At 45.0% G+C, this 11,941-nt stretch overlaps 1 protein-coding gene across 5 annotated transcripts in view; it reads left to right on the top strand.

The window, feature by feature from the left end:
• The window catches only part of LOC107741848 (dystrobrevin beta-like), a 55,023-nt gene that overhangs the window by 6,113 nt on the left and 36,969 nt on the right, over nt 1-11,941 (top strand). For 2 of the 5 annotated variants that reach the window (XM_016554646.1, XM_016554645.1), the window contains exons 1-3: nt 856-922; nt 10,684-10,764; nt 10,947-11,160. In XM_016554646.1, coding sequence (XP_016410132.1) covers nt 856-922; nt 10,684-10,764; nt 10,947-11,160 — 362 coding nt within the window. Of the gene's footprint in view, nt 1-855; nt 923-10,683; nt 10,765-10,946; nt 11,161-11,941 lie in introns of those variants that run through there. The other 3 variants (XM_016554644.1, XM_016554643.1, XM_016554642.1) reach the window with 2 other exon arrangements.

The following is an 11,941-nucleotide window of genomic DNA, read 5'->3' as shown; positions in this document are numbered from 1 at the left end:
GCAGGGCAACCAGGTGGAAGGCATACGAGTGAGCGCTGGGCCATTTGTGGGCCAGAGCATCTCGCTGCTTTGAAAAGTAAATTGGGCAGTGAAAGTTGTCTTCTGAGGCAAAGAGGTCCACCTCTGCCCTCCTGAAGACAGACCAGATCATTTGTACCATTTGGGGATGTAGTCTCCATTCTCCTGGAGCTACATTGCCCCTGGACTGAACTGCTCTCAACGAGAGGAGTTTGCCTGTGCCCATAAAAAGAGGCATCGAGCCAACCTATGAAGGGAGTGTGATCTGAGACTGCCTTGGTGATTAATAAGGCTACCACTGTCATGTTGTCCCAACGGACCAAGATGTGGTGCCCCTTTTAAGGCCGGCAGGAAGGAAAAACCACCATCATCTCGAGGCAGTTAATGTGTAAGCATTGCCCCAGGTTTGACCAGGAGCCGAATGCCGTCTTCCCTTGCAGAGAGCTCCCCAACTCGAGTTGGAGGCATCTGTCATGACCAACGTCCTTCTGGAGGTCAGTCCCAACGGGATGATTGAAATTTAAGGGCGAAGAGATGTTTTGTAGATGGGACTCTAGCCTCCAAGATGGTATTAGTCACACTCGCGGGGAACCATGTCTGATTCCTCCAGAGTGGGGCTACCAGGAGGATAGAACATCTGACTTCCCTGACCCGTCTGATGACCTGAGGAAGCAGGGCAACCAGGTGGAAGGCATACAAGTGAGCGCTGGGCCATTTGTGGGCCAGAGCATCTCGCTGCTTTGAAAAGTAAATTGGGCAGTGAAAGTTGTCTTCTGAGTCGTAATGAGGCCGTGGTTAAACTGTGGTATTAAATTGACCTTTTTTGTGTTGTGTAGAATGATTGAAGAGGGAAGTAAAAGCAGCAAATCCATGGTGGAGAAGAGACAGCTCTTCATGGAGATGAGTGAGTTGCTTTCAGAGTTAACAACATTTTCTGCACAATGCACCACACACATACACAGAGGTCTTGTCGAATTCTATTCGCCCTCCACTGCCACAGGGCAATAGACTGGCACAAACTAGTGTCTATGGTTGGAAGGCAAATACGATTTTGAGAAAACGGTAGAACCAGGTTGATGGTCCAAGTAAAACTGTCACAGTTGCTTTGTATATTCAGAGTATTTTTGTGTTTGTCATAGATTACACATTTTTGAAGGGATAGTTCACCCAAAATTTCTCATCCTCATGTCGTTCCAAACCTGTATGACATTTGTCTTTTGTAGGACACAAATGGTGGGAAAATGATATGGGCCGCTTTTATGAAACTTTGAAGGTGACATTTTCAGATTCTCTGCGAAATCCAGCCATTAAAAAAAAAGAAAGCTTGGCACACCACAGCTCCAAAAATGCAAAAATGTAAAAATGTTTATTTCATGTTCTCACCACAGGTGACGTTTCGAGCCGTATGGATCTTCATCAGACAAACTTTGAGATATAGACTAAGAGTTGAACACCCTCATTGAGTTTTTTTGCCCGTCAGATGTGCGTATTTTTTAAAACTTTTTGTGAAATCCAGTCATTTCAATAGGAATCGATGAAACGCTCCAGTTACTTACATAACCTTGGTTCCCTGAGATAAGGGAACGAACGTTGCATTAACACGCTATGGGGAAACTCCTGTTTTCTCTGATACTGAAGCCTGATTTGATCACGTTCGTGTAGCTGCATGGACCAATGGTGCTTCAACCTGCCAAAAGGGGTGGAGCCGACTGCTATACAAGTCGGCTCTGAGCGTCATTTCGTCAGAATCTTTCAACTGAAGCGACAGTCATCGACTCACGTGCAGCTTTATAGCACATCAGCATACGCAACACTCATTCCCATATCTCAGTGAACCGAGGTTATGTACGTAACCAGAGTGTTCCTTTGCATCCAATCGCGCCATGCTATAAGCAAGTGCAGAACAAAGCTGCTCTGCATACCCAGCCCCGGAGCGCCCATACTAAGGGCTCCTGTAAGTCTGAGCTAACAATGAGACCCAAGCCACCTAGGCTGAGGACTAAATAACAAAACCTTCTCCACTTACAAAGGGGATTAGGTAAACTTAAGTGGACAAAATCCGTGCCTGCAGGGCAGGGACGTCCAAATTATAAAACCTGGTGAAGGTAGATGGCGATGACCGGCTGCGGGCGCACAGATATCACCAATAGAAGTCAACAAACACTCTAAGGACCCGAACCCGGCAGAGTGGATTAGGATCCTGCTCATCCTCTCAATTTGGAAGAGCTAGAAGGGTGATGACCTGTGCTCTGAACGGAGTGAAGCCACTCGCTTGACCGACATTAACAAAAGTGACAGGGGCCGCAAGTCAGCGGGCTGGAGCGGCTTGAAGGGAGGGCCCCGTAGGGCCCTGTGGACTATAGATAAGTCCCAAGTCGGCACAGTATGAGGACGAGGCAGATTCAATCTCCGAGCTCTCCTCAGAAAATTAATGACAAGGTTGTTTCTGCCGAATGACAGGCTAGGCACGAGAGAATGATTTGCCGCGATGGCAGCTACATATACTATGAGCGTGGAAAGGGTGCGCCCTTTGTCCAGTAGCTCTTGTAAAAAGATCAGCACATGATACGCATCACAAGAGGACGGGTCCTTGTTCCGTGCTGCACACCATTCAGAAAAGACTGACCATTTAAGGGCGAAGAGATGTTTTGTAGATGGGACTCTAGCCTCCAAAATGGTATTAGTCACACTCGCGGGGAACCATGTCTGATTCCTCCAGAGTGGGGCTACCAGGAGGATAGAACATCTGACTTCCCTGACCCGTCTGATGACCTGAGGAAGCAGGGCAACCAGGTGGAAGGCATACAAGTGAGCGCTGGGCCATTTGTGGGCCAGAGCATCTCGCTGCTTTGAAAAGTAAATTGGGCAGTGAAAGTTGTCTTCTGAGGCAAAGAGGTCCACCTCTGCCCTCCTGAAGACAGACCAGATCATTTGTACCATTTGGGGATGTAGTCTCCATTCTCCTGGAGCTACATTGCCCCTGGACTGAACTGCTCTCAACGAGAGGAGTTTGCCTGTGCCCATAAAAAGAGGCATCGAGCCAACCTATGAAGGGAGTGTGATCTGAGACTGCCTTGGTGATTAATAAGGCTACCACTGTCATGTTGTCCCAACGGACCAAGATGTGGTGCCCCTTTTAAGGCCGGCAGGAAGGAAAAACCACCATCATCTCGAGGCAGTTAATGTGTAAGCATTGCCCCAGGTTTGACCAGGAGCCGAATGCCGTCTGCCCTTGCAGAGAGCTCCCCAACTCGAGTTGGAGGCATCTGTCATGACCAACGTCCTTCTGGAGGTCAGTCCCAACGGGATGATTGAAACAGGCGAGGGGATTTCCAAGGGGTCACAGCTCTGATGCAGCGGTGGGTAACCCTGAGATGAAAATGTCCCAGGCGCCAAGTGTGGGACGGGACATGGGCTTTGAGCCAATACTGGAGGGGCCGTATGTGAAGCAGGCCCAGAGGAATCACAGAGGAAGTGGCTCACATGAGGCCGAGCATCCTCTGAAAAGCCCAGAGGGGACATGAAGTCCTGAGTCTGAATGACGCTGCTAGCCGCTTAATTTTAAGGGAGCATTCCAGCGTAATCCATACCCGCATCTGGGCAGAATTGATAACTGTCCCCAGGAAGACCACTCACTGGCTGGGAGACAGAGAGCTCTTGGCTAAATTAATTTGTAGCCCAAGCCGCTCCAGGTGGCTGAGCAGCAGCGACCAGTGAGCGATGAGTTCTTGTTCCTTTCTGGCTAAGGCCTGCCAATCATCTAGGTCAGAGCTTCCCAAACTTCACCAAACTTCCCCCACACCTCTTTGTTAAAAAATATATAGATTAATAGTATATAGATATATTTAGATATATTTGTATATTAGATATATTTAATAGAGCAGATTGTCTCTTTGCACAAAATTATCAACATTTATTAACCAGTTTGTAAGAATTTCATGTGAATTATGAGAACTACCATACAATTTAATATTTTTATATTCTGGTGAAAGTAAGATGATGTAAACATTCTTTACAGATATATTTAAATCCATAACACTACATACTTTCTGCATACTATTTACAATTATATTGCATCAAAGTGTGTAACAGAAGCTACATAGTTCACAAATCTATTGCAATGAAATACATAACTATGTTTTAAAAAAAAAAACTAAAAACCTACATTTAAACTGAGGAACGATGTAAACTTTGTCAGTTTTAGTAAAGAACAGTCCCACAGTCTGATCAGCAGTCATCCAGACAGTACCTGATGAGATGGGTGATGTTGCTTTTCAGCTGTTAAGGATTTGATGTCTGGTTGAATCGACGTCAATTTAAGACGGAGATCAGATTCCACACTCAACACGTTCCTGTACTTTGTCTTTAAGGCCACAAGCACCGAAAATCCCACTTCACAAATATACTTTGTGGCAAACGGCATCAAAAACATTATTGCCTTGTTGGCAAGTTCAGGGTATTCGTTTGACACATGTAACCAGAACTGAGTCAAAGTTTTTTCAGAAAAAATCAGTTTCAAGGAGCTGTCACAGGATAGATTGACGAGGATGTCCTGTTCCTTGTAGGTGAGTCCCGCAATTACATCCTCAGTGTGGTTGGCAAAGGGATACTGTATCCAGCTCTGCTGTTTGCTGATGTCAGGGAAGTAGTCCTGCATCTGAGACTTTAAAGCCTGCATGTGCTCTTGTCATAGCAACTGCTGCAGTGACGGAAAGTGACCTCTCCTTCTTAGACAAAAAGTGGACACGTTTTCGAAGGACTCATAGTTGGCTTGGGCAATTCTTTTCTCCCACAGATCAATTTTCTTTATGGTTGCCTCTATTTTGTTTTCCACGTGAAACATTGTTACTGCTGTCCCCTGTAGGGCTAGATTGAGTCCATTCAAGTGGCTGAAAATGTCTGCCAAGTAGGCCGATTTACAAAGCCAGTCGCCAGCTCTGCTGTTTGCTGATGTCAGGGAAGTAGTCCTGCATCTGAGACTTTAAAGCCTGCATGTGCTCTGTCATAGCAACTGCTGCAGTGACGGGTAGTGGCCTTTCCTCCTTAGACAAAAAGTCGGACACGTTTTCGAAGGACTCATAGTTGGCTCGGGCAATTCTTTTCCCCCACAGATCAATTTTCTTTACGGTTGCCTCTATTTTGTTATGCACGTGAAACATTGTTACTGCTGTCCCCTGTAGGGCTAGATTGAGTCCATTCAAGTGGCTGAAAATGTCTGCCAAGTAGGCCAATTTACAAAGCCAGTCGAAATCACAGAGGCGGTCTGCAAGTTCAAATTTGGAATCAATGAAAAATGTTCTGACCTCGTCACGTAACTGGAAGAGCCGGGTGAGCACTCTGCCGCGTGAGAGCCAGCGGACCTCGGTATGTAGTAAAAGCTGGCGGTGTTCACTACCCATCTCTTCACACAAAAGGGAAAACAAACGTGCTTGCAGTGGACGACTTTTAATGTAATTCACCATTCTGACAGCATCGTCCAAAACTGTCTTTAAATCCATGGGCATTCTCTTAGCGGCTAATTCCTCTCTGTGAATACAGCAATGTATGTAAGTGAGCAACGAGGCCACGTCCTTGACTCGCTTCACCACTCCACTGTGTCGGACCAGCATAGCACGAGCACCATCGGTGCTGAGTTCAACGCACTTTGTCCAGTTGATGTCACTGGAAATTATGAAATCATTCAGAATGTCAAAAATAGCTTCCGCAGTTGCGTTTGAATGAAGAGGTCTGCAAAAAAGAAAGTTTTCCTCAATTTATCCATCACATTTATACCTAACGAATGCGAGCAAATTCGCCAAACCCGCGATGTCTGTGGACTCATCAATTTGAATTGCATAAAAACGACTCGCTCGAACTCTGCAAATTAACTGCTGGAACACATTCTCTGCCATATCATTAATTCGGTGCTTAACCGTGTTGTTTGATAAAGAAATCAAGTTAAGTTGCTTAACTGCATTGTTTCCCAGCATTATGCTGGCCATCTGCTTAGTGGCGTGGGGCTTTCCAGATGTAGCTATCAGTCTTGATACCTCATAGGATGCTGTCACTGCCTTTTCTTTTTCGCCACCCATCACACAGGTTGACTCGATCACTTTTTTACGATGCAGGTAATCTTTCAATTTATTTTTAAAAAATTCTCGAGGCTTGCTGCCAAACGGCCCCTGTTTTGTTTCAAGGTGACAGCGTAACTTGCATGGTTTCAGTGCCTCATTAGCAAGGGTCTCTGAGCATAGCACACAGACAGGCATGGGGTTGTCAGCAGGACCAACACTCGTAAATCCGAAGGACAAGTACTCCCCACTGTACTTACGAGTCTTTAGTTTACTTGAAGTGCAGTTAGGTTAATGAGGATGGATTGTCATCCTCTGCTCCTCTTTTACCGAGCAGCCACTGTCGCATTTTTGAATTGATGGTTAATTGTGACTGAATTCCTACTAAGCAACTGATGTTAGTTTGTAAATAAGCAATGTATCTCACCTCGCTATAATGGAAAAAAATGTTTTTATGTTTTTTATTTGTGTCACAAGGAGGGGGGAAAAAATCCCATTTTAGAACAATTAGAATATTTTATTTATTTTAATATTTTGATTTAGCCTAGCAACGGCCCCCCCTGCGATACCGCTACGGCCCACGGTTTGGGAAGCACTGGTCTAGGTAATTCATAATGCGGATTCCCATCTGTCTCAGAGGAGAAAGAGCCGCGTCTGTTCACTTCGTAAAGTGCGTAGGGCCAGAGACAGTCACCCCCTCAAACGTGAATCTCAAGGGTGGTCTGTTATGAGGGGCAATCTGGATGTGAAAGTGAGCGTCTTTTAGATCCACTGATAAAAAAATACAGTCCCCGGGGCATATTTGAATGAGGATCTGCTTCCAAGTCAGCATCTTGAATGGGAGATTCATAAGTGCACGAGGAAGTAGCGGCTGCAAAAGCCTGACTCATTGTTCGCTAGAGGAACCATTTCCACGGCTCCTTTTACAAGCAGAGTTTGCACTTCAGACCTGAGAACGTGAGCATTGTCGTCCTGTACTGAAGTTTGAATAATGCCTCTGAAGCGAGGTGGCCTGCGAGCGAACTGGAGTGAGTAACCTCATTCTACTGGCCTGGAGCGCTTAGGCAGGAAGTGGTGAATGACCTGTGACGACTTCTGAGCTGCAGTGAAGCACTTTGCAAATCTGCCAGGAATATGGCGGGTAGAGGTGTGCAGCGACCGCCTCTTCTCGAGGGGGGCGCTTGCCATACCCTCTTACTTCAGCACCGTCAACAGAGGTGAGGGCGGCAGAATTAGAAAAGTGGACATGCGCCAAGTAGGGGCACACCACGCCTCTGTGAATTCATCGTGAACTTCCAAGAAAAACGGCACCAGACTCTAGCGGGAGATTCATTGACGACAGCCCAGTGGGCATCATTTGTCTAAACGGCTGTGGGCAGGTTCTTCTGGAGACGACCATTCTAAGCCGAGATTCTCCACAGCCTGGTGAGAATGCGAATCAGTTCGCTCTCCAGCTATATGTGGAGAGGAGAGAGAGACAGAGCCAATTCAGTGGATGGGGATTATTAGGAGACCATGATTGACAAGGGCCAGTGGAGGGAATTTGGCCAGGACCCAAATTGGCCCAGTGCCATGCGATTTTTAATGACCACACAGAGTCAAGAACTCGGTTTAACGTCTCATCTGAAGGATGGTGCTTTTTACAGTATAGTGTCCCCGTCACTATACTGGGGCATTAGGACCCACACAGACCACAGGGTGAGCACCCCCTGCTGGTCTCACTAACACCTCTTCCAGCAGCAACCTAGTTTTCCCAGGAGATCTCCCATCCAGGTACTGACCAGGCTCAACCCTGATTAGTTTCAGTGGGCAACCAGTCTTGGGCTACAGGGTGATATGGCTGTGGCTTCTAGCAATCTTCCTCTGCCGGGGCTTCTTCTCATGGCAGCGAAGCAGCAGGCTGAGCTTCTTGCTTCAGAGTCCAGCGGGGAGATGACCTTCGTTGCTGAAGGAGAAAACTTATATAGCAGTCGGCTCCACCCCTTTAGGCGCCATTGGTTTGTGCAGGTACACGAACATGTTCAAATCAGGCTTCAGTAGCAGAGTAAACAGGACTTTCCCCATAGCATGTTAATGCAACAGGAGAGACCGCTCGAAAGGGAACCAGGAGTTTTGCATGAGGGCGAAAAAGTTCCCCAAGCAGATTTTGCTCGTGTTCAAGTTGGTAACATGAATTGACCAACAGAAAGCTGCTTGGTTTGCAAGCGAACTTCTGTGTGAGCTGTGCTTCATCTATCGCTACACTATTGAGAATTAAGCCCCATTCACACTGCCAGCGACTTTTTCGCTGTATGTCGCTCCAACTCAGTCCCCTGTTCTTTCCCTTCCTCATGGACCTGGCCCTCCATCCCTCCCCCTGCTCCGCCTCCGCTCCACCTCCCTTCTGTACTCTGGTCTGTTCCTGTTAAGGAGCGTCTGGAAGCGTCCATTACACATAATCCTTTGCTTGGACTCATCAGAGCTCATCAATTGCAACCACCTGTCTCTCATTACCAGTCTCACACTATAAGAATGGCACACACACACGCTCACATCGCTGGTGACTGCATGTTCAAATTATTTCCTAGTTTCCTTGTGTTCCTTGTTTTCTGAGTTTCCTAGTTCTCAGAATTTCCTAGTTTTACCCTGCCTGTGTTTTGACCCTGGACTGTTTCCTTGTTTTTGATAGTTTGCTGCCTGCCCTGATCATTGCCTGTTTGTGGATTACTCTTTTGCCTCTGCCTGGGATATTACTGTTTGCTGTTTCTGGACCCTGCCTGTTTTGACCACGCTCTCTTTTAAAGGCAGAGTAAGTGATTTCTGGTAGCCAATGTTTATATTTGAAATCACCAAAACAAACACGCCTCTACCCCAAAAGGGTCTTGCCCCTATTTTGATAGCTCCACCCCTCATATACGTACGCAACCCAGGCAACGATTAGTTCTGTGAAACAAAGTAAAACCAATGTTACACCGTGTCTACGGACGTGAGTGGCGCGGCGCAACAAATCCCGACAGAAAACTGCTGCCGGGTTCTATTTATGACGTGCTGACACCGATTTCAAATGGTTTTCAACGGTCGTTTGATCGCGTCTAGTGTAGGCAGACTTTAGCTGTTGTAGACCCGGTGTTACTCACCTATTGAGAAGAAACAAAGCAACCTCGGCGTCCGATCGCAGGCCTCCGCTCCTTGAGTTCTCTCCAGCGCTGGAAAGCTGATCCGATATTTACACGGGTCCTACTTCTTGCCTTATCGTTCCGCAGACGTTTTCCTCTTTTGTTTTTTATCCGCCATCTCTATCTTTCTGTCGCTGGCTCGGCTAATGTCCGTCCCATGCACTGAACACGCTCTCCTCCACATCACGAGTAGACACGCCCCTTATTGCTGATTGGCTACAAGTTTGTTTTGCGATTCGGCCCGAATCAGTTTTTAAAGCATTTTTGAAAAATCACTCACTCTGCCTTTAACTTTTGTCGCTTGACTCGTATCGCTTGACACGCCCACATTCTGTCGCCAACGGTCACTGTCGCTCGTGTCGCCGGAAGTCGCCAGCTCTCCATTGAAAATGAATAGGAGCATGTCGCTTTGTCGCTGTGTGTCGCTGGCGGTGTGAACGGGGCTTTAACGATGGATATTTTTTTGCCCACAAAATTTTGACTGTACCTTTTTAGTGGGGTATTGCTGTCATTTTGGATCTCGACAGCCTGGATCCCTACATTCTTAAAGATAAAGTTTCTTTATTGGCATACATGGTTCTGTCAAAGAACCTTTAACATACATGGCCATTTCTTTATAGTACGAAAAGGTTCTTTAGTTTTTTTAAATGTTCTTTACACTAAGAAAAAAATGGTTATTTTAAGAACTGCTCTTTTATGGCATTGCTGTGAAAACCCCCTTTTGAAACCTTTATTTTTAAGCGTGTATTATGTGGAAAAGAGCAGCCAGTACATTCTTCAACATTTCTGTGTTCCATTTAAAAAAGCAAGTAATACAGGTTTGAAACAACATGATGATGAGTAAATAATCTTCGCTTCAATGATTCTGGATTCAGGACATGCGCTGTGAGAAACATGTGCTTTGCTTGACATTGTGTGGTTTCACTCAACGGTATTTCAGTTTTTCTGTTCCAAATGCTCTACAGAGGCATAGTTTTTGCTGCTTGAAATGGAATAAAAATGTGATGCATAAAACTCACTGCACTTGCATCTCAAAAATGCTTTTATGATGCGAAATTAATGCAAACACAATCAGTTATGTCTTAAGGACAGGACAAAACATCTGATATGTTAAAATAGATTTGTGCATTAGTGTGAATGCAAATTTATATACCTACCACAGTTTATGTCATTAGTAATATATCATTTATAATTGCTTGTATGTTCTGAAGGTATATTTAGTTGATTGTAATTCTTAACCATTTTTTAAATTAATTATTAATATGTAATTTAATAAAATTGCACAAATAAATTCAAGAATTGTTTTGGAATCAGATTGTGATACCCAGAATTGAAATTGGATGCCAAAGGATTCCCACCCCTAGTAAATAATGACAAAATTTGAATTTTGGTGCAAACCATTGGTTTAAGGGTCTTGCCAATGTGAAAGTAACAAAACTGAACCATGTGATTTTCACCAGGGGCACAAAACTTTGATGTTATTCGTCTCTCAACGTATAGGACAGCATGTAAGCTACGATTTGTTCAGAAACGATGCAACCGTAAGTCCTGTTTCCATGTTATTTATTTTAAAATACCATTCGGTGCATTTTGTGTATTTTGGTATTTGTACAAAGTCACTTTGGTTGTATATAATGTAAATTTGTTCTAGTATGGGAAAAATGACAGAACATATCCATTCTGTATTTTTAATGATCTCACTGGTGTACTTTTCCTGTCGTAGTTCACCTAGTGGACGTGTGGAACATGATCGAAGCTTTCCGTGACAATGGGCTGAGCACGTTAGACCACAACGCAGAGATTAATGTGTCACGCCTGGAGACCATTTTGTCCTCCATCTTCTACCAGCTCAACAAGCGGCTGCCCACCACCCACCAGATAAACGTGGAGCAGTCCATCGGCCTGCTGCTAAACTTCATCGTGGCCACTTATGACAGGTGTGTTGTTAGTGAGGGAGATTTGTTTTTCTCTCAGGGGGTCCCTTGTATGTCCCTGCAAACCTGATGAACTGTGAGTCATATGCATCGTGACAAAAGTGAGTGTTTGGAAGGCATAGGCTCTGTTCCAAAACATAGTGAGCTGCCTAAGGAGGCAGCATTTTAAGACATCGTAAATACACTCCCAAAGGCTATTTCAAAAGATAGGCATCTTAAAGGTCCCCTGAAATGCTTAGAAACATGCAGCGTTACTCTATGTGTTGATGTCATTTTAACTGAAACAGGAAGACAGGGCGGGACATATCAAGCAGCCCGCCCCTTTTTAAAATAGCCAATAGCGTTTGTTTATATCACAGCTTGGGCTAGAGCCGTTCAGAGCCGTTGAGCTCCGTAAAGCCGCATTTGACAGGGTATGCCTTCCATATATGAAAAAAAAAAACACTATTGGAGTCAGTTGGGACCAGAAACTGGTTACGATCATTCTTCAAAATATCTTCTTTTATGTTGAGGAGGAAAAGGAAATTCATAGAGGTTTAGAACAATTTGAGGGTAAGTATATGATAACAGTATCTTCATTTTTGGGTGAATATCCTTTTAAAATCTCATAATATAGGCTAAGGATCTCATATAGCCTAACACATGCTTTATCTTTAACTATTAACATCCATTTAAGACACAAATAACTGTGTTTACGAGGATACTCGCAAAGACGGGCATTTTGACACATAACTATGTGTATTTGACCGTTTAAGCACAAGGAGCGAAAGTTTAGTCAGTAATA

The sequence above is a fragment of the Sinocyclocheilus rhinocerous genome, unplaced genomic scaffold, assembly GCF_001515625.1.
Source record: "Sinocyclocheilus rhinocerous isolate Xijiao unplaced genomic scaffold, SAMN03320098_v1.1 scaffold1157, whole genome shotgun sequence".
NCBI lineage: Eukaryota > Metazoa > Chordata > Actinopteri > Cypriniformes > Cyprinidae > Sinocyclocheilus > Sinocyclocheilus rhinocerous.
This window is presented reverse-complemented; position numbering and strand designations above follow the sequence as displayed.